Consider the following 20,082-nt stretch of genomic DNA (forward strand, 5'->3'; position numbering starts at 1 on the left):
AGTTCATTGTAATATCTGTGGAAGGTTGAAACTGTTGTTTCCCCTCCTCAGTCCCAGGAAGAAGAGAGAAAAATTGTACAAGAAAGTACACTTTATTATTTTTTAAAGGTTTGATATATAAATATCAGGATACGTGCAATCCACAAAACCAATCAATATGATAAAAAAAACATTAAAAGCAAAATAATTATTACGAATTAAGGAATCTGAGCAAATAATCAGATTTTAGTTTTATTTTGGCAATGCTGATGCCAGCTGAACCTTCAGTTACCTGTAGCTTTAGTTCAATAGCTACAGCATGTTATATGTTTACTAAAGATGTCCTCCGCACCCTTAAACTATGGAACCAATACAAAGCTTTTACTTAGGATGCAGTTTTACTAAGGACAGCTTGATTTTTCTTAGAGTGGCTCATAATGCATAGACAAAAAATGCTGATGACATCAATAGTTATGCCTTTCAGCACCTCTTAAAGTACACAAGCACTTATCCAAATAAAACTAGGTTCAAAATTGAATGAAACATAAAAAATACAAAGCAGATTGCAAGTCCATACTGAACTTGGCTTGCTGTGATAGCACTGGTATATGTCAGCTTTGATCTAGTTCTTATTGATCATTTCTAAAAGTTGAGGCCAAAGTCACAAGTGGAGATCAGCTAGAAGGCCTTCTCACCCCTATAACAAAACCTTACCACCACTTGCAAAGCAGCATTTTCTACAGGAATGCTGGAATCATCCAAATGATTATGGCGACATAATGGCAGGGGCTCTTTCACAGCCTCAGGTAGCAACAGTTGCTCTTTTCAGAGGGCATATTCATGCCACAAGCTACAAGAAAGAAATTTGGAGCACCATTACTGTCGGGGAAGGACTGGATTGACTTTTCACATGGCCACTCCATCCCCTTACCAAGCAGCTGGAATGGGCTTGGCTGTCTTCTGTGGCACAACAGCATCCTTTGTGGCAGACACAATTTAATGGTCAACTTAAGCAAACATTCCATCTCGCTCTTGTCCCACAGCTCTCAACTTTCAAAGCTAGCACGTTCTTGGCCAAAGCGGAGGAGGAGGGGAAATGAACTCATGGAAGGGAAGCAAAGGGATACCATATCTGGGACGTCTTGAATTTGTCATCATCTCCTTAATTTTTTTTATTTTTTTTTATTTTAATCCCATTTATATCCCGCCCTTCTCCGAAGACTCAGGGCGGCTTACAAGCTTAGCAATAGCCTTCATTCTATGTATATGCCTGCTTATTAGGGCTTTCACACACCTCCCAAGCGGCATTATTACAAAGTCAGCTTATTGCCCCCAACAATCTGGGTCCTCATTTTACCTACCTCGGAAGGATGGAAGGCTGAGTCAACCTTGAGCCTGGTGGGATGCGAACCTGCACTAATTGCAGGCAGCTGGTGTTACTTAAGGAGGCATTAGCCCACTGCTCCACCAAGGCTCTTGTAATGTTTGGTGGTGACCGTGCACTTACTCCTACAGCACTGAAGCAGCTAGGAAAGTTAGGAGCCAATCGGTACTTGGATGGAAGGCTCCGTTGTTACTCTCTTTTTAGCTTTGTAAAATACAGTTCTAAAGCAGTGATGGTGAACCTTTCGGGCTTGGTGTATCAAAAATTAGGAAAATTCCTAATTTGACTCTGCTGGTGTGTCATTTCCCCTCCCCCCGACAAAAGAGAAACAATTCTGTATGTATTTATTTATTTTAAAAAATATATAGTCCAATCATGATGCTATGTATTATATAAAGAAACATTAAACAATTCCAAAAATGAAATACAATGAAAACAAACTCATTTTTGGAGGGCTGGGTGGCTGCACAAGAACGCACCCATTTTCATGCAGCCTCCACAAGCTCCAAAAATTGTGCTCCCAAAAAGTACGGAGCATGCTTTCAAGAACAGTTTTTGACGAATATTGGTGATGCTAGTTTGTCACCCAAAATGTGGCGTGTCACCTTTAGCATGTGTGTCATAGGTTTTCCTTCGCTAATGTAAGTACATGGCTATAAATGTTAAGGCTATAAATACGGAAGGAATTAAGCATCCTTACTCCACTACATTTCACATTGCTTGTGGTAGACATTGTCTTGAAGAAAAGACATACTTGAAGTGCTGCCTTTGTTCTGACTTCTATCCTTGCTGACCCTAACTGATATTTTTCTCATGGTCAGCATATGTCTTCATTACTATGAAGACTACTGAATTACTACTATGATACAAGCCACAGATACCTTTTTTTTAAAATCCCATTTATATCCCGCCCTTCTCCAAAGACTCAGGGCGGCTTACAATTTAAGCACAAACCAATGTGCTTAGCAATAGCCTTCATTCTATGTATATGCCTGCTTATTAGGGCTTTCGCCCCCCCCCCCAGCGGCATTATTACAAAGTCATCTTATTGCCCCCAACAATCTGGGTCCTCAATCTGAGCTTCAAGGAAAGAATGGTGGCTGTGTTACTGCACAAATTCTATATTTTCAATGTGAATGGCTGGAATTTTTCTTCTGGTTTATCTTATATCTCATTTTTCTAGAATTTATTTTGAGTCTTCTCTTTAGAGAGGTAGTTACAGCCTATTCACACAAATGTAGCACCGGAATTTAACCTAATCATGATATTTTTCATAATGTTCTTTTTGATGGGTTTTTTTTAAAAAACAAAACACAAGGGACTGAAAAGTGTAGAAACATAATATACTGACCTATACACAACAAAAGGGTCCTTATTACACTTCAGGAGCAAATCCCACACAGTTGTAGGGGGGTTGAGTCCTAAGAATTTGGCTCGTTCCCAGCGCTGCATACGGGTAATTCCTGTCAGCAGAAGAAAGTGATTCAAGAATGCAGGAAGCTTCCTAATCAGTTTAGCTGAGACAACTGTAGTTATGAGAGCTTGAGGGTGATTTATGAGTTCCTTTTTTCTATGTTACTATTGTTTGTCTGGCATTATCATCATGCACGCTATTTTACAGTACAAGTGTATATATTTCAGACTTGCAAGCTCTATTTAGTACTTGGATCCATCATTCAAAACTAAGTAAAGAAGACATTAACTTGTTTTCTGGGCCACAATAGAATATACACAGTTCTTTCTAATAAATATCCAGTCATTTTTTGTCCAACTGCTCTTAATTTATACAGTGTAAATTTAGTGAGTAGGGTAGTTATTTTGTTGCTGCTACAGTAAAGCCTCAATTTTACAATATGTCATTCCGCAAATTTTGGATGCAACAGAATTCTAGTTGCACTTCACCCCAAAATATTAGACTGCTGTTTCTATAGCAGTCCAGACAACTAACATAAAGTCATTATTTGCATCAATTTTAAGTGCATGTGCATAATAACAATTTATTAATAAAATTACTTGGTTTGGGAGGAAGATAATAACATAAAATATGTAAATATGGATTGAGTGGCTATTTAATTTTAGTGGACTTGTCTCCTGGCCAATAACTATTAAATCAATGCTGTACTGTGTCAATAAATAATTGGGAATAATAATTGTGATCTACTGCAAATATCCAATGCAGCTGCAACGCAATATGATGAACCTATTTCTTTACAGTGTGTAAAATGAGGTTATATTTTAAAATTTGGCAGTAAGGAAACAACAGCAAAGAAAAGGCAAACATTTACTTATTTCACAAAATGGACTTCTGTTTCAATAGATAACTAGACAATCTTACCAGTGCAGGGACCATACTGCCAGCTGAGATCAAACTGCTTCAGTATTTCCAGCTGATCGGGTTGTACAGTATCTTGTAGGTGAGATTCTGCTTGAACTAAGTCTGAGAAACAATCAACCCATTAGTGTTAATAGGTGGAATGCTGGTATTTTTCCTTGCATAAAGGGCTTAGGGTGGCACTTAATCAATTGTGTTACCACCTCTTTAGCCAATTCCAAAATCTAAATGGAGTTGTAATTTGCTAAGGGTCCTGTCAACCAAGGAATGCTGGTTGGTGGGGAACAGGAGACCTACCTTCTCTGCCAAAATCCCTGCCCTCCAGAATACTCCCTCCTTAAGAGTTGAGGAAGACCCTGACACTATTGGCCTGTAGTAAGGTGCCAAAGACCTGGCTTTGCACCTGGGCCCCCAAGTGTGTGAAGCGCCCCATTTCCTGACTATACTGACATCTATGATATATTTTCTCAGCTGCCATATATATTTAAATTTGTACTATGTAAGTGCTTTTAATTATTTTATTACTGTTCACTGTGTAGAGTCCATTGTTTGAGATGGGCAGCTATAGAAATTGAATACAGGTGAGGCATCCTCCAGGATGTCAGGCACAAAACAAAAGAAAAATAAATCCTCCCCAATCCGCTGTGTCTCTCCAGAACAAACATGCTTTCCCAGTTTGGGACTGGAATTCTGCAACATTACTGATTTGTTGAAGCTCTCCTAATGGGGTTGGCAGAGCCAAATGCTAGGAGAAGATGTCTCTTTGGGCTCACCAAAGGCTAGGGTTAGAAAGATTGCCAGTTTTCTCTTTTGCCTCCAGTGAGATCAAGAAAGTAGAACACTGACATCCCCTAAACCAGGGATAGGCAACCTTGGCTCTCTTATGACTCATGGACTTGCAACTCCCAGAATTCTGCAGCCAGCATGGCTCAGCTTGGAAACCTCTCTCCCCTCACCATGGCTGGCTCAGGAATTCTGGGAGTTGAAGTCATAAAAGAGCCAAGGTTGCCTAAAAGGTAAAGGTAAAGGTTCCCCCGCACATGCGTGCTAGTCGTTTCCAACTCTAGGGGCCGGTGCTCATCTCCGTTTCAAAGCCGAAGAGCCAGTGCTTGTCCGAGGATGTCTCCGTGGTCATGTGGCCGGCATGACTAGACGCCAAAGGCGCACAGAACACTGTTACCTTCCCACCGTAGTGGTCCCTATTTTTCTACTTGCATTTTTACGTGCTTTCGAACTGCTAGGTTGGCAGAAGCTGGGACGAGTAACAAGCGCTCACTCTGTTACGTGGCACTCGGGATTCGACCCACCAAACTGCCTCTGCTGAAGATGTTACCTAGCCTGGTAACCAAACATTCAGAAACCAACCCACAAGCTCCGAGCAACTGAGAAGTGGGATGGAGGTGTCCTTCTAACCATTGAAATACTCACTCCGAGCAAGGGTTGACTTGATGACCTCTAAGGCACTTTCCAGCTCTGTGATCGCTAGCCCTGCTTCCAAATCCACCTAATGAACCCCGATGAGATGGAGACTAGTGCTTGTTTTCTGGCATGGGTGGAAAGAGTAAAGAAGCTGAGGAATCCATCCACAACACCAGGCTATTCCAAAGGGCCAAGCAGGGGAAGGAGATGGAACCCACAAAGGCGAGATGAGGGAAGAGCCCACAGAAGTGCTTACCCTGCGGTGGGCTCTGAGGCTCCTCTTTTCTTTCTTTCCCGCCTCGTTTCTTTTTCACCACTTGGAAAGAATCGGTGATGAGTCGCTTCCTGTCCATGGCTCCCCATGTGAAGTCCCGAGCATCTCCCGGCTGCTCCCAGTGAAGTGGAAGGAGAAGTAGACACGCTTAGACTAGCGGCCCCCACGCCAATTCCTGAAGCGTCCAGAAGCCTCTGCGACCCAGCCCCGACTGCCCGCTTTCGAGCAGAGGTTCTGTCAAGGTGTAAATCACCTTTGTAGAGGGCGAAGGACCGTGCTTCAGAGGATGCATGATGTGCATGAAAGAAGGCAATAAAAAAACCACGCATAATCTTACTAAATACCTTTTAATTACAAAAATACAAAAACTAAATATATATTATAAAGAGAGCTAGCTGACTACATCCTAACGTAACAGACAGTAACAGCAAAGTGAAAGACAATAAAGAAAAACACGTGAGAACTTTTTTTAGACATGCGCACTAAACAGACTGAAACCATAACATAAGTAGTCATATGGGATTCACTATGGTTACCAGATAAGTTATCACAACAGGTGCAGAGAGCAGGGGAAATGTACAGTTAGAAAAGAACTTTCTGACGAACAAAAAAAAACCAACAAAAACCGCAGTGACAGGTTCCCAGTCTCATTCCCACCTCTTCAGCGGGGAAGAAGAAAAGCTTCCATGCTTCTCCCCGACCCCACTCCACTCCACCCTTACAACCACCTCAACGAAGCCCTGGCACTGCCAGATTAAGGCTGGGAGACGTGGGCAGCGCCAAGTCCTCTTCTCCTTCGGGCGGGGGTAGAAAATCAACGGGACGCCCCTCAATCCCCTGCTTACAATGCAGACAAATCCCTCGCGAAGGATGGGAGAAAAAAAAACAGAGGGGCCGATCGCCCCCACTCTCATCCGCGTCTTCGCTCCCCATCATCTGCTCTTCCCCCTACTTCCCCCCCCCCCAGAAAGGCTTTCCTTCGCTAAATTTTATTCCCAGACGATCCGGATCCATCCAACTTCGCGCTCGCTCCCTTCCTCGAGGGAGAGAAAAAGCAACCTCGAGGAGAAAGAAGATTCCCCCTCCCCGGGGTTTGGGCGCCTTTTCCCTGCTTTCTCCTACTGGGGAAGAGAAAGAGAAACCAACCCGGGGAAACGCGGCGGTCGCCGTCCTCACGACTCGCGCAGGGTCCAAGCAGTGCCCGGAACGTCTCGTGCGAACGCAGGAGCGGACAGGGCGGGCTAGCTTCCAAGCTTGTCGCCCGACAACCCGGAATAGCCCTGGTGGCGTATAGTTACTGTTGCTTTGGCTCAGCCAATGGCGGAGCTGCTTTCGCTTTGCCTTGGAAGGAACGGGAAGGAAGGCCTCTGCTGATGGCAGGAAAATGTCGCGAACGGAGCCTTCTCGCAGCCTACTTTTATAAACGGTGCTAGTTGCTCTGCGAGATCTGTGGCAAGGGACACCTACTACGAAAGATTAGCGGTCTTTCAGGCATTAAATTCAAAAATCACTGAAAGTTTTCGTCCATAATTAACTTTATTAAAAATGATTATTCAGAGCTAGTTTGGTGTAGCGGTTAAGGGAGGGGACTATAATTTGTAGTTTCCGTCTCAGGGGCAAAGCCAGCCGAGCGATCTTGGGCCAGGCACTTTCTCTTAGCCCAGGGGTAGGCAACCTTGGCTCTTTTATGACTCATGGACTTCAACTCCCAGAATTCCTGAGCCAGCATAGCTGAATTTTTCTGAAGCATAGCTGGCTCAGGAATTCTGGGAGTTGAAGTCCATGAGTCATAAAAGAGCCAAGGTTGCCTACCCCTGTCTTAGCCCAAAGATGGTTTGATATTGCTACTTCCAAAAATGTTGCCCTGTTGGCCAAACCATAGATTGGCCCAACTAAATGCGAATTTCTTTTTTCCCCTGGTGTGAAGTAGCTAATTATCACACAAGGCCAGACTTCGTTTATTTTTTACAGGGCAAAAAGGTGTCTGCTTGGGACTATACCAAAAATCAAAAACCTTCAATATCCAAATTAGCATAGTTTTATACACTTTTGAAAAACAAAGGCACGTGATCAAGCAATAGGCAACAAGTGACAAAAGGTGATCATACCCCTAGTAGAGAGTGACTCTCCCATAGATTGGGTTCATTCCTAAAATGTTGCAGCTCTGTCCCTCCTGTCCCTAATTGATAATATGAGTAATTAAATGTGCAAAACCTTTTAGCTAATTTATCTACAACAGGAAAGGGGAAGTTAATCCTGAATAAGCTGTCGGCCTGCTTCCAGTTTTTTGGTAAGGGTATCATTAGCTTTCCAGACATTTTAGGATAGGAAGCCCAAGAATGAGAGGCCCCAAAAGTAAAACATCTAGAGCAAAAGAAAAGGTTTTTCAACAAAATGGGGTTTCTCTGGCTAAAACTCGCTGTATCAATTCTATATCCCCACAGGATCTATAGTCCAGGCTCAAAGGCACAAATGTGAGTCTGATACCCTCATGCTATGTGCCTTCCTGGCATCAATACAAAAATGGCTTGCTGTTGCCCTTTTCCTAGTCTTTGGCCATAATATTTCCTGGAGTTTTCTGACCAGACCCAACTGTGCTTAAGTTTTAGAGCCCAGAGGTGTTGCCACTACAAGGCCATCTCAAAATGTGCTGGGTGAGATAACCTGATGTCCTTGCCTGACATACAGCGTATATGAAAATTACCAAAAATTATCCATCCATATCACACTTCCTTCTTTTGAATGACTTTCTGACTTTTCTGCCTTAAAACCATCTTAGACTTTTAGGTAGGAAAGTGATGATATGCCCCCAAGTATTGAATTGCTTTTCAGTTGAGGTCTTTTTTTTTGGTCCTCCTAAAATGCAAGGCATTTGGCATTCCTCATGGGTAAGATTTGATACATCCTGATGTTGCAGCTTCACTTTCTGTGAGTTATCTCCCTATCACTAAATAAATCTATTATATTTGGCCTTTCCTTGACTTCTAGTATACAAAACTAAATTTGTTTTTGCTTTGTAAATATAAAAAGTGACATTTATTTTCTGTTCTCCACAAAGCAATGCGCCAAAAATATGCCTAAGGATGAAGATGGATTTGAGCAAATGCCTGGATTTTTATAAAAATGTGCAATCTACAATTGCTTGCTGCTTCATCTTGGCAGTGATAGGTTCTTAGTTCCTTGAAACCATTATGGTGGAACATAATTGATATGTCCAGTATTGTTTTTGCTCTCCTGCGGTCATTCTGTTTCTTTATTTAATCAAGCAACTATCTCTGAAAAGATGGCCCAATGGGTCACAGGTTGTCTATGGCAAGATCCTCCTTATTAGAGCTTTCCACATGAATTAGATCTCTACCAGAGTCCATTTTTCTTTTCTTTTTTCCATTTATTTTTCTCCAACTCTCCCCCATACCTATCAACAAATATACCATAATATTTCATCAAGTATTTACATTCTTTTTACATTCTTATCTATCAGATACTCTTAATAAAATAAATACATACACATAAATTTTGATGTTGCTCGTCCATTTCCCCTTTCAGAATCCATTTTTCATATTCCCTGTTCCCCATTAAACTATCTCAAAGCAGGTCATTCTCTAGAAAGGCATTATAACACTCAAGATTGCGCTTATTCCAGTGGAACAGAACAGATGAAATAAAATCTGATGTCCAGGAGAACATTCATTGAGCGAAGTACTGCATGGAACTTCGTTGTCATGGTGTGCTTCACCTGGCTACTTCAGAAGTTCCTCCCTGTTTTCTTTGCATGTGTGTGCACACAGTGCGCAAATACACTACCAAGGCTGGCAGGGAGCAGCCTTGACAGGTAAGCTTGAAAGAAATAAGCTTTTATAATAAAAATGGGATGTTTTGGGCTTCCTGCTTGTTCCAAAACACGCCTTTCTAAGGATTTGCACAACCCTAAAATGGATCAAAATAAATGCATATATAGAAAATAAAAATCAGTTAAACACAATTAACTACTCACTTCACACAATAGCTATTGGAACATCCTCTGTGACAACCAGTAAAAACAATCTTCTTTCTGCCTAACCTGCATGTCCCTCTGTTGACCTTTAATGGATGACCTTGGATTTTAAAATTGTCCTTTTTCTTATTTTTATTGAAGAATCTTTGTAGCTGTTTCTCATATGAATGTTGAGACGTGCCTATTTCTGGAAACTTAAACACAAAGTATTTTGCATGTATTTTCTGTTCCAACTTAAGCACATCTGCTAATCTGGTCTGTTTGTGCGACCTGAACTTGTAACCTGAGAAGCTTCTGCTACTTACAATACCATCATCATCCCACTTATGAAGAAACCTGTCCCGGGGTTCAGTGACTTGGCCAATTATTACTGAACAACCTTTAACAACTCTTCATCAGAAACCTCTACATCCATACAGTATTTGTTAATAGTTAATCTGCTGTAGTATAAATCTGATCTTGACAGCAAAGCAAGTATTAAAAAGACCGGACTAGACAGAAGACTGAAATAGGAAGAGAGAAATTGTGGAGCTGCCCTGACAAAAACCTGGCTTGCTGAAGGTGAGCAGGAGACAATGAGATAGAATATTGGTGATTCCTAAAGGAAAGTCCTGGGTTATGTTGAAATGTGAGCTGAAAGGGAAGGAAATTTACAGTGGGAAGTGGAGAAGCTGCATTGTTTTGTGCCTTCTCTTGACAGGGATCTTGGATAAATTTGTTGTTTTGTTGAGATAGAGAGCATCCCAGTTTGGGAGTGACAGGAAGGTATGGAGAAGTGGACTCTTATTCAGGTATTTACTATGTCTTTGTTCTACCCATCAGCTTCAATCCCCAAAACTATGTTGGTCCTTTCCTGTCCTTACAAACTGCGCTTGTTGGAGGGAATGCTGAGGAAGAGTCTCCCTCAGGCACTTGTGGTAATTCTGAAACGTTTGCTAAAACATGGACATAGATTCTTGACAATAACCTTATTTTCTAGAACTTAATATTTGGCACTCAGGATGAATAAAGTATATTATTTATTTTTTTTTTGCTTACTTTTACCAAAAATTGCAAGAAACAATTCCTTGAAAATACCTATATCTAAAACATGATCCATGTAACATACCATGCATTGTAGAATCATAAAGATATAAAATAAAAGATATAAAAGATAGATTCATCCAGATGTGCCTAATGGGCATAGATCTCTGGTGAATGGAGAGTTGCAGGGCAAATCTGCAATTTTCTGCATAACAGGTGAAAATCCTTCATCTTATTCAGCAACAGAAAGAAGTAATTCTGGAACATCATCAACGTGGGGAAGGGGAAGTGATAGAGCATTAGGTGAAAGTTATTGCAGCAAATCTAAAATAATGCTACTTTACTTTTCTTCACACATGGATCTCAGACCGACTCCTGTAACTACTCTGACTGACACTTGACTCTTGACAGGTCCACGGAGCAGTCATGAACATAAATCGAGGGAATCCAATTGGTCATGAGGTGATTGTGGATTCATGGCCAGAGTTCAATGTTGTCCTCACTAGACCACGGAAAGAGGTAATAAACAGCCTTGCCAATTCTGATGGAGGGAGGCAGGGAGGAAGGGAAAGAGAAAGAAGGAAAGGAAAGGAAAGGAAAGGAAAGGAAAGGAAAGGAAAGGAAAGGAAAGGAAAGGAAAGGAAAGGAAAGAAGGAAAGGATATCTAGGAGTCCATGGCCAGCCTCTAATGGATAATTTAAGGTACTGCTGCTTTTTTGGAAGAGGCCATTTCAGCCTTTTCAAAAAAGAAGGCATTACATTAATGAAGTTATTCCTATCATTTCATCTCCACATTAAAGAAAAATGCTTGGCAAATAGTTGATATGAGAGATATGAGGAAGAGGTGAATCAGGAGATTATATATAAGCTCCATGCCTTTCTTCTAGATTGCCACAGATCCCTCAGACCAATATACCAATGCGTATGCAGCATTTTATCAGGATCTGGATGCGTATCGGAGGCTTGTAAAGGATACAGATGCTGTGAACTGGGCCCACACCTTCCATCTCCTTGGTAATGGTCCTTTTTGAAGGAGTGAAGAAAAGGCATTGTATTGATAGGTTTTGTATTACACTATATATGCAGTGGCATCAGAATGAAAATGGCTCAAACATTCTTGAGTAATTACCACTGAAGGCCCCCCCCCAAAAGAAGACAATAATTGCATGCTCCCTTCTCACATTATTCCAACCACTAAGTGTACAGTGATGTTGTCACTTTCTGGCAATATTTTCTTGATGTAGTTTTAATTCTTTGCCTATTCCTCTCCCAAAGTGAACTGAGTTGATCTCACCAGGTTGTATGACTCTCATATTAAACATTACCCACATCTAGAGTAAACTTCAGGAATGATAGTTTGGATTGATCCAGACTACAGTCCTGTGAAAAAGAAAGTACACCCTCTTACAGTCCTATGGTTTTACCTGTCAAAACATAGTAAAAATAACCTGGTCCTTAGCAGTTCTTAAAAGTAGGTAAATACAACCTCAGGCGAACAGCAACACATAAGATATTACACCATGTCATCATTTATTTTACAAAAAGAAAACCAAAATGGAGAAGCCATGTGTGAAAATCTAAGTATGCTTTTCACATTTACAACCATTGCAGACGTGGGTCACATGATCAAAATTCAGATGCTTGGCAACTGACTCATATTTATGACAGTTGCAGTGTCCGGGGGTCATGTAGAACTCTGATATCTTGCCGGTTTGTACTTCCAACTTGTGCACACAGTCTTTCCCTGGTAAATGAATGCTTTATTATTTTTCCAGGGACTCAAGAAGGGATACCTGAAGCTACTCAGGAGGCAGCAGCTGCTAAGCAAAGAGAGTTATCTGTAATTCCTCACTTCCTCTATGAGCTTTCTGATCCAAATAAATTGCCCACTGGTAGGTGAGTGACCACCCTGTTGGCCATCACCACTGTTGCAATGTTAAGGCCTGAGGCAGAACTGTTAAGGCATTCTGAAGATTTTGTTACGATCAGGCTCCCACAGTAATGGGTGCTATACATCCTTGAAATCTGCAATCACATTGCTTATGGGTCAACCAGGTGCCAAAATCAACAGGATTCCTATAGGACACATTGATCCCTCCAGGGACAGAGAGACAAAGTCACAGAGGAGGAGAGGTGTAACAGGAAGCCTGCTTAGAATAGATAGAAAAAACCAGTAACGGGCATGATGGCCCTTGAAAAAAAGATTAATTGTTAAACATGTAAGCTTTACGGCATTTTTTTATTGCTTGCCTTTCCAAAGGCAGAATATTAGAGAAAATGGGATGTGGAATACAGTAATGCTAAAACAAATCTGTTTAGCAGTTTCAAGCACCGCAGTACGAAATCAGTAGGTTTTGTTGACTGCTTGCAAATTTCATAAAGTGAAAGATTATCCATTAGCAAAGACCGTGATACAGAATTACCCGTATATACTTGAGTATAAGCCGAATTTTTCAGCCCACTTTTTGGGCTGAAAAATTCCACTTCGGCTTATACTCCAGTCAACAAAAAAACTTACCGAGGACTTGTGCGCGGCCGAGGCTTTGGTGCTTCCGGGATCGCGCGCACCTCTCCCAAGCCACCGCCGTCCGAGACCTGCCGAAGTTTGGGGAGGTTTGGGGAGGTGCGCGCGCACCTCCCCAAAACTCCCCAAACGTCGGCAGGTCTCCGTTCCTCCGCGCCCTGCCTGCCTGCTTCTTTCCGCAGCGGAAAGAAGCAGGCAGGCAGGGCGCGGAGGAACGGAGACCTGCCGACGTTTGGGGAGGTTTGGGCGCCTCCCCAAACCTCCCCAGGTCTCCGTTCCTCCGCGCAGACCTGCCGACGTTTGGGGAGGTTTGGGGAGGCGCCCAAACCTCCCCAAACGTCGGCAGGTCTGCGCGGAGGAACGGAGACCTGGGGAGGTTTGGGGAGGCGCCCAAACCTCCCCAAACGTCGGCAGGAGGAACGGAGACCTGCCGACGTTTGGGGAGGTTTGGGGAGGCGCCCAAACCTCCCCAAACGTCGGCAGGTCTGCGCGGAGGAACGGAGACCTGGGGAGGTTTGGGGAGGCGCCCAAACCTCCCCAAACGTCGGCAGGAGGAACGGAGACCTGCCGACGTTTGGGGAGGTTTGGGGAGGCGCCCAAACCTCCCCAAACGTCGGCAGGTCTGCGCGGAGGAACGGAGACCTGGGGAGGTTTGGGGAGGCGCCCAAACCTCCCCAAACGTCGGCAGGTCTGCGCGGAGGAACGGAGACCTGCCGACGTTTGGGGAGGTTTGGGGAGGCGCCCAAACCTCCCCAAACGTCGGCAGGTCTGCGCGGAGGAACGGAGACCTGGGGAGGTTTGGGGAGGTGCCCAAACCTCCCCAAACGTCGGCAGGAGGAACGGAGACCTGCCGACGTTTGGGGAGGTTTGGGGAGGCGCCCAAACCTCCCCAAACGTCGGCAGGTCTGCGCGGAGGAACGGAGACCTGGGGAGGTTTGGGGAGGCGCCCAAACCTCCCCAAACGTCGGCAGGAGGAACATAGACCTGCCGACGTTTGGGGAGGTTTGGGGAGGCGCCCAAACCTCCCCAAACGTCGGCAGGTCTGCGCGGAGGAACGTAGACCTGCCAACGTTTGGGGAGGTTTGGGGAGGCGCCCAAACCTCCCCAAACGTCGGCAGGAGGAACGTAGACCTGCCAACGTTTGGGGAGGTTTGGAGAGGTGCGCGCGATCCTGGAAGCACCGAAGCCTCGGCCGCGCGCAAGTCCTCGGTAAGCTCCGGGCGGTCACTTGCTTCGCGTCTCCTGAGGGAAGGGGGGGCGACTGGAGCGGGCGTGTTTCCTCGCCTGCTGGGCGCCGCAATTTGCCCGGGGAACGCGCGGGCCCCGAATGGCAGTGTGGAGCGAGGAAGCGGACAGCCAGGGCTTCCCCGAGAGCCGCGGCCACACAGGGTATTCCTGTGTATTCAGGCTTGCAAAATGGCGGATCGAGCCTCTGCTGGCGGCAGAGGCTTGCAGAGCGCGGATCCAGCCTCCGCCGGCGGCGGAGGCTTGCAGAACGGCGGATCGGCTTATACTCGAGTCAACAACTTTTCCCAGTTTTTGGGGGTGAAATTGGGGGTCTCGGCTTATACTCGAGTCGGCTTATACTCAAGTATATACGGTACATGTCCTCATTTCATTTTAATTTTAATTTTTTGCCTGTCCAAGGCTTAGTTAGTGTGGCCTGTGGCGCAAACCTATTTTAGGTTTCTCATTGTTTTGTAGACTTTAGGACTAAGACCCAGTAGGTTTTAGTAAGAGAAGGAGAAAGCTGGAGCAGAAGAGGTTGTCTGTGTCAAACTTCAAACACAATCAGCATTTTGCTTTGTGATTGCTCTAGGAACAAAGTTGCTTAATAACAGTATTGTACTAAATTTGAAGATGGTGAAATTTCCTGGCAGTTAGAACAATTAACCAGTGGAACAACTTGCCGCTAGAATTTGTGGATGTTCCAACATGGGAAGTTTTTTAAGAAGAGATCAGACAGCCATTTGTCTGAAATGGTATAGGGTCTCCTGTCTGAGTAGACTAGAACAGGGGTCTGCAACCTTGACAACTTTAAGACTTGTGGACTTCAATTCCCAGAATTCCTCTATGCTGGCTGAGGAATTCTGGGAGCTGAAGTCCACAAGTCTTAAAGTTGTCAAGGTTGCAGACCCCTGGACTAGAAGACCTCCAATATCCCTTCCAACTGTATTATTCTATTCTGTTATAAGTGCGGAAAGACTATCTGAAACTCCCATTTCATAAAAATGGAATATTTGCAACTTATTCTTTATCGCTTTATAATACATGAGACACTGGAAATGCTTTTCCGTCATCATGGGTAGCATTTTTTTAAAAAAGCAACATAGTAACCAAAAATAGAATTCCGCACTTAGATAAAGAAAAATGGAATCAATCCGTGATTCTGCACTTTTACAGAAACAGAATTATCAGGAATCATGCCCAGGGTAAGCTGCTATCCCTTCTGGGAACAGCTCACACTTGTCTGGTTGGCCAGTGTTGGACTAAATCAGAGGTGAGAAATGATGGCCTCTTTATGACTTGTGGACTTCAACTCTTAGAATTCCTGAACCAGCAAGTCATACAAGGGCCATCGTGTCCTATTTCTGGACTTAATAGATAAACTAACAGTTTAATTTTCTGTTCTCATCTCTTTGATTTTGTTCTTTTTGCAGGCTTGAGCCCGGCTTCAGACTTTCCTCCTTGAATAGTTCCAATGTTGATCTATTGAATGAAAACTGGGCCTATGGGGGCAATGAACAAAGCCGCAGGTATCTGGCCAAAATGATACAGCATTTCCCTAGTAGTGGCATTCTGAACCAGGAGGGTCACCTTATCAGCTGGGCGTTGATGGATCTTTTTGGCACACAAGCACATGGATACACTCTCCCATCATTCCGTGGAAAGGGATATTTAGCTATAACAGCTAAGGCGCTTTCTATCCAGGCCTATAATGCTGGTTATCCTTTATATGGCTTTGTCGTATTAAAAAATAACAATATGCAGATTGCGTTGGAAAAGGGAGGGTATCAGAAATTATCTGAGCTAAGCTACTTGTGCTTTCATTACTCCAGTTAGCAGAACAGAGTGAGGAGAGAGGCTATTTTCCTTGGTTTAACCAGATTTTTGTTACCTGCTCCCTGAACTCTGAGAGATACTTACACACTATTTGATAGCTATTGGACGCCTCCCAGATCCCCGGGGAGGGTCAGGCTTATGAAGAATATTTCTCTGAAATTATTTTGGTGGCCAGGCCTATTCTTTAATGCCTCATTCTTTGACTTAAGATAATATTTAGGATTTGAATTCTACCTCATTCCCAAGTTCTCCATAGGCTTCCTATAGCTGCTGGAGGCCCTTTGGGAAGGTATCAACTGCTGGCCAGATTCAGTTCTTTTCCTCTTTGTACCCCTGAGCAGGTAGTCAATACCTTGGTGTGCTATGTTGGTTATAATATTCTGCATGAAGAGGAGCAAACTAAAATAAAATTCTTACACACAAAAAAGAGCTGCTTTGGATCAATATAACGTTCGGGCTTTGGGCTTTAAATTCTGTGTTTCATAAGAGATTGCATTCCACACAAAGAGCAGGATCACGATCTAGGAATATTCCCTGACTTTACTTGCTCTCTGGGATTTCATGTTATGACTTACACAAATCCATTCAGTGCAACAGCTGCTACCTTTCCCGAATTAACTCTATTTATCCATAGCTATTTAGGCCTGTTTCATCAGGTGTTAACTCCTGAAAGAGGCTCTAGTGCAGGGGTGTCAAACTCGCAACGTCACTTTTTTTCCATTGCCGGCAATGTGGTGGGCACAGTTTCAGCATAACGTATCCGGCCCATGGGCCGGCAGTTTGACACCCCTGCTCTAGTGGGACAGGAAACTTCACGAAACTCCCTTGACATTGCCAATGCTATTCCCACTGTCACATTTGAGAAATGCAATGCTTCAGGACTCGGTTCCAAACCTTGGTCTTTGCTTGTTATCTGCCTGTCTTTTGTTAGGGAAGAAGATACTGGACTTTGTTATTAAGATCTACAGAGCAGGCTCTTTGAAATATATGCAGATCTGACAAATAGCAATAGCACTTAGATTTATATGCTGCCCCATGGTGCTTTACAGAACTCTGTGGGTGGTTTATAATGTCAGCGTATTGGCCCCAACAATCTGGGTCCTCATTTAACCAACCTCAGAAGGATGGAAGGATGAGTCAACCTTGACCCAGTCAGAATCGGACTCCTGACAGTGAATAGAGTTAGCCTGCAATACTGCATTCTAATGACTGCACCACCAAAGCTCCTAAAAATGATACTTAGTGCTGTCATTTAAAAAAGAATTACCTTCTCAGCCAACCAGAGGTAATTTCTAAGCAGCTCATCTTTTGGTAGATAAATACAATAAAGTAGGGGTTGCTACCACTTGGGGACCTATGAGCATGGGGAACAAAATCAGACCCACATTTTTTTCAAAAGGCCACTCCTGTGAGGAACCTAGACATTAGGCAGTGGGTGAACACACCAGTCAGCCTATGGAGTATGGTGCAAACTTATATCAAAAAGGCCTTTGCTGATTCCAGTGGTCACCTAGAGTTTGTACCCAGATTTGATAGCCCAAATGTTGCACATGTCAGCTCTGCTCCCACCCTCAGAATGTGCACAGCTGTTGCCATTTCTTTCTGAGACTGACTTGTTGTTTTGGCTAATTTCCAAATTCAGCTGCAGGAGAGAGAGAAGAAAGAGTGGATTGTCTTTCTGACTGGTTCATCCTTCTTCACCAATGGCCTGGGTTTTTTTGCTAAAGCAGAATTAGAAGTGCATGGCTTTCATTGACTACAAAAAGGTATTTGACTCAGTATTCCAGCAAGCAATAACCAATGCATTGGTCAGCCAAGGCATAGACACTGCTTACATAAACTTACCACAATCAAAATATAAAAAAACAATAGTGACAATTTGCCTTAATGATCTTAAAGTGGAAATTAAAATAGAATGAGGTATATGACAAGGTGATACAATAACACCTATCCTTTTCTCAGTCTGCCTTGAAGAAGTATTTTGCAAATTAGACTGGATAAAAGACGAAATAAAAATCAATGGCGCCTATTTAAATCATTTAAGATTTGCAGATGATGTTGTTCTCTTCTCACAAGATCCAGAAGAGTTACAAAGACACATATAAGAATTGCACAAAGCAGGAGAACCATTTGGCTTAAAAATAAACCTGAAAAAGAGCCAGGTTATGTTTAGTAAATTCACAAATTATTTATAATTTTTATATATCTGGAGAAGAACTAGGCATAATAGACCACTGCATATACCTTGGCCAACAGATCTCAATGGAAGGTGATACAAAAAAAGAAAATCAAATGGTATGTTAAATGTGGTTGGCAGGCATTCAACAAGTTAAGTGTAATTTTGAAGAACAACCTCCTCCTATGCCTGAAGAGAAAAGTTTACGATCAGTGTGTGCTACCTGTTCTAACATACGCCAGCAAAACATGGACACTAACCTCACAATCAGTATAAAAGCTAATGAGTGGCGCAAAGAGCCATGGAAAGATACATGCTCGGCATCACAAGACAAGATACGTAGAAGGACCCGCACATGGATTAGAGAACAAACGAAAGTATATGATATCATCAAGAGAGTAAAAGAATTGAAATAGAAATGGGCTGGTCACATAGCAAGAAGAACTGATGGCAGGTGGACCACGGCAGTCATAGAATGCATCTTACTTGATAAAAAGCATCCAAAAAAGAGACCTAAAACAAGATGGAGCGACGACATCTGCAAGTATTGGGGGCCCAATTGGCAAAAGAAAGCTCAGGACCATATTGGTTGGAAACATGTGGAAGAAGCCTTCATTCTGCAATGGATAGACAATGGTTAAAATGATGACAAGAGTTTTTGCTTTGGAATTGCTTCCTCTGTAGTTTACACATTTAACTAATATAATACTTCTTTGTCACACTATGAATGGGGAAAATACTAAATTTTGTAATCTTAGACCAAAATCCCCTGCTACACAAGGCAATGTACACGTATTGAGGGGATATGCTTAAATCAACCTTCTTTAGTTGAAAAATTGACATTATCACAAGGAATGATCCACATTTGTACTAAATAGTTTTTTGTTTTTTTTTACCTGGATAACTGGTCCAAGAGGATTTCCTGATCCCCCAAATACGGTGAAAGGAATGACCAAACCACCTCTATTCCAAACATAATATATTCTGTACAAAAAGAACATCTGAGAACTAAGGAGTGCATCTTGGATGCCACATATTCTAAGAAGTGATTGGGGCCAAATTCATTAGCAGATATGATTACTTATTGTTAAACATTGGTATTCAAAATGGCTTTCTGTCTTTCTATTCAGTCACAGCCACTCTGGCTTGTGAAAAACATTACAGTAAAAAAAAAATACAGATAGTCCTTGACTTACAACAATTCATATAGTGATTGTTCGAAGTTACAACTGCACAGAAAAAAGTGACTTACGATTGTTTTTCATACTTATGACCATTGCAGCGTCTCCAGGATCACGTGATCAAAATTCAGCTGCTTGACAATGGACTCATATTTATGATGTTGCAGTGTCTGGTGGGGTCAGGTGATCCCTTTTGCAAACTTCTCCCAAGCAAAGTAAACGGAGAAGCCAGTTTCACTTAACAACCATGTTGCTAACTTAGTAACTGCAGTGATTCGCTTAACAAGGAAATGTTATAAAATGGGGCAAAACTCACTTAACAAATGTCTTACGTAGCAACATAAATTTTGGACTCGATTGTAGTTGTAAGTTGAGGACTACCTGCACAGTAGAAGCTAAGTGAAAAGATGGGTTGTGAATATTAGTCATAAAAAAATAAGGCAAAGTGTTTGAGCTCTATTTTTCTCTGGTTTATAACCAAATTGAAACAAGGCAAAATTATTTGCCAGCTCAATTATGCCCATTCTTTTTTCCAGGCCTCTAGTACAGAGGACAAAGGTACTATCTTATTAATGATTCATTTTTCAGGAATAAAAGATTGGTTGACTGGATAGCCCATGGGTCGGCAACCCGCGGCTCCGGAGCCGCATGCGGCTCTTTGAGCCGTCTCCTGCGGCTCCCAGCCGCCCGGTGCGCGCGCACCTCTTCGAACGGGCAGTGGTGCGCGCGCACC

General features: G+C 42.9%; 2 protein-coding genes across 4 annotated transcripts; one reads left to right on the forward strand and one right to left on the reverse strand.

Moving 5' to 3' along the window:
• Window positions 1-73: 73 nt before the first annotated feature.
• On the reverse strand, window positions 74-6,663 carry POLD4 (DNA polymerase delta 4, accessory subunit). 3 transcript variants are annotated; one of them, XM_081332513.1, is made up of 5 exons: window positions 6,535-6,663; window positions 5,371-5,500; window positions 3,699-3,800; window positions 2,715-2,826; window positions 74-829 (listed from the first exon to the last, which is right to left on the reverse strand). In XM_081332513.1, exons 2-5 carry the CDS (start codon window positions 5,465-5,467, stop codon window positions 805-807), a joined length of 336 nt encoding a protein of 111 aa, XP_081188639.1. In that variant the 5' UTR covers window positions 5,468-5,500; window positions 6,535-6,663; the 3' UTR covers window positions 74-804. The 3 variants fall into 3 exon arrangements, 1 of the variants encoding a protein (XP_081188639.1); XR_014027081.1 differs by lacking the exon at window positions 74-829 and adding an exon at window positions 5,124-5,238 and having other exon boundaries at window positions 2,786-2,826; window positions 6,535-6,553; XR_014027082.1 differs by lacking the exons at window positions 74-829; window positions 6,535-6,663 and adding an exon at window positions 5,124-5,238 and having other exon boundaries at window positions 2,786-2,826; window positions 5,371-6,527.
• Window positions 6,664-10,221: 3,558 nt separating this feature from the next.
• Window positions 10,222-15,992, forward strand: LOC308673047 (glycine N-acyltransferase-like protein 3; the record flags this gene model as incomplete). Its single annotated transcript, XM_081336424.1, has 5 exons — window positions 10,222-10,299; window positions 10,817-10,924; window positions 11,293-11,419; window positions 12,181-12,301; window positions 15,590-15,992. The coding sequence occupies 5 exons, from the start codon at window positions 10,222-10,224 to the stop codon at window positions 15,990-15,992; spliced, it is 837 nt and encodes a 278-aa protein (XP_081192550.1).
• Window positions 15,993-20,082: the final 4,090 nt, after the last annotated feature.

Source organism: Vipera berus (assembly GCF_964194415.1).
Source record: "Vipera berus genome assembly, chromosome: 1".
Taxonomy (NCBI): Eukaryota; Metazoa; Chordata; class Lepidosauria; order Squamata; family Viperidae; genus Vipera; species Vipera berus.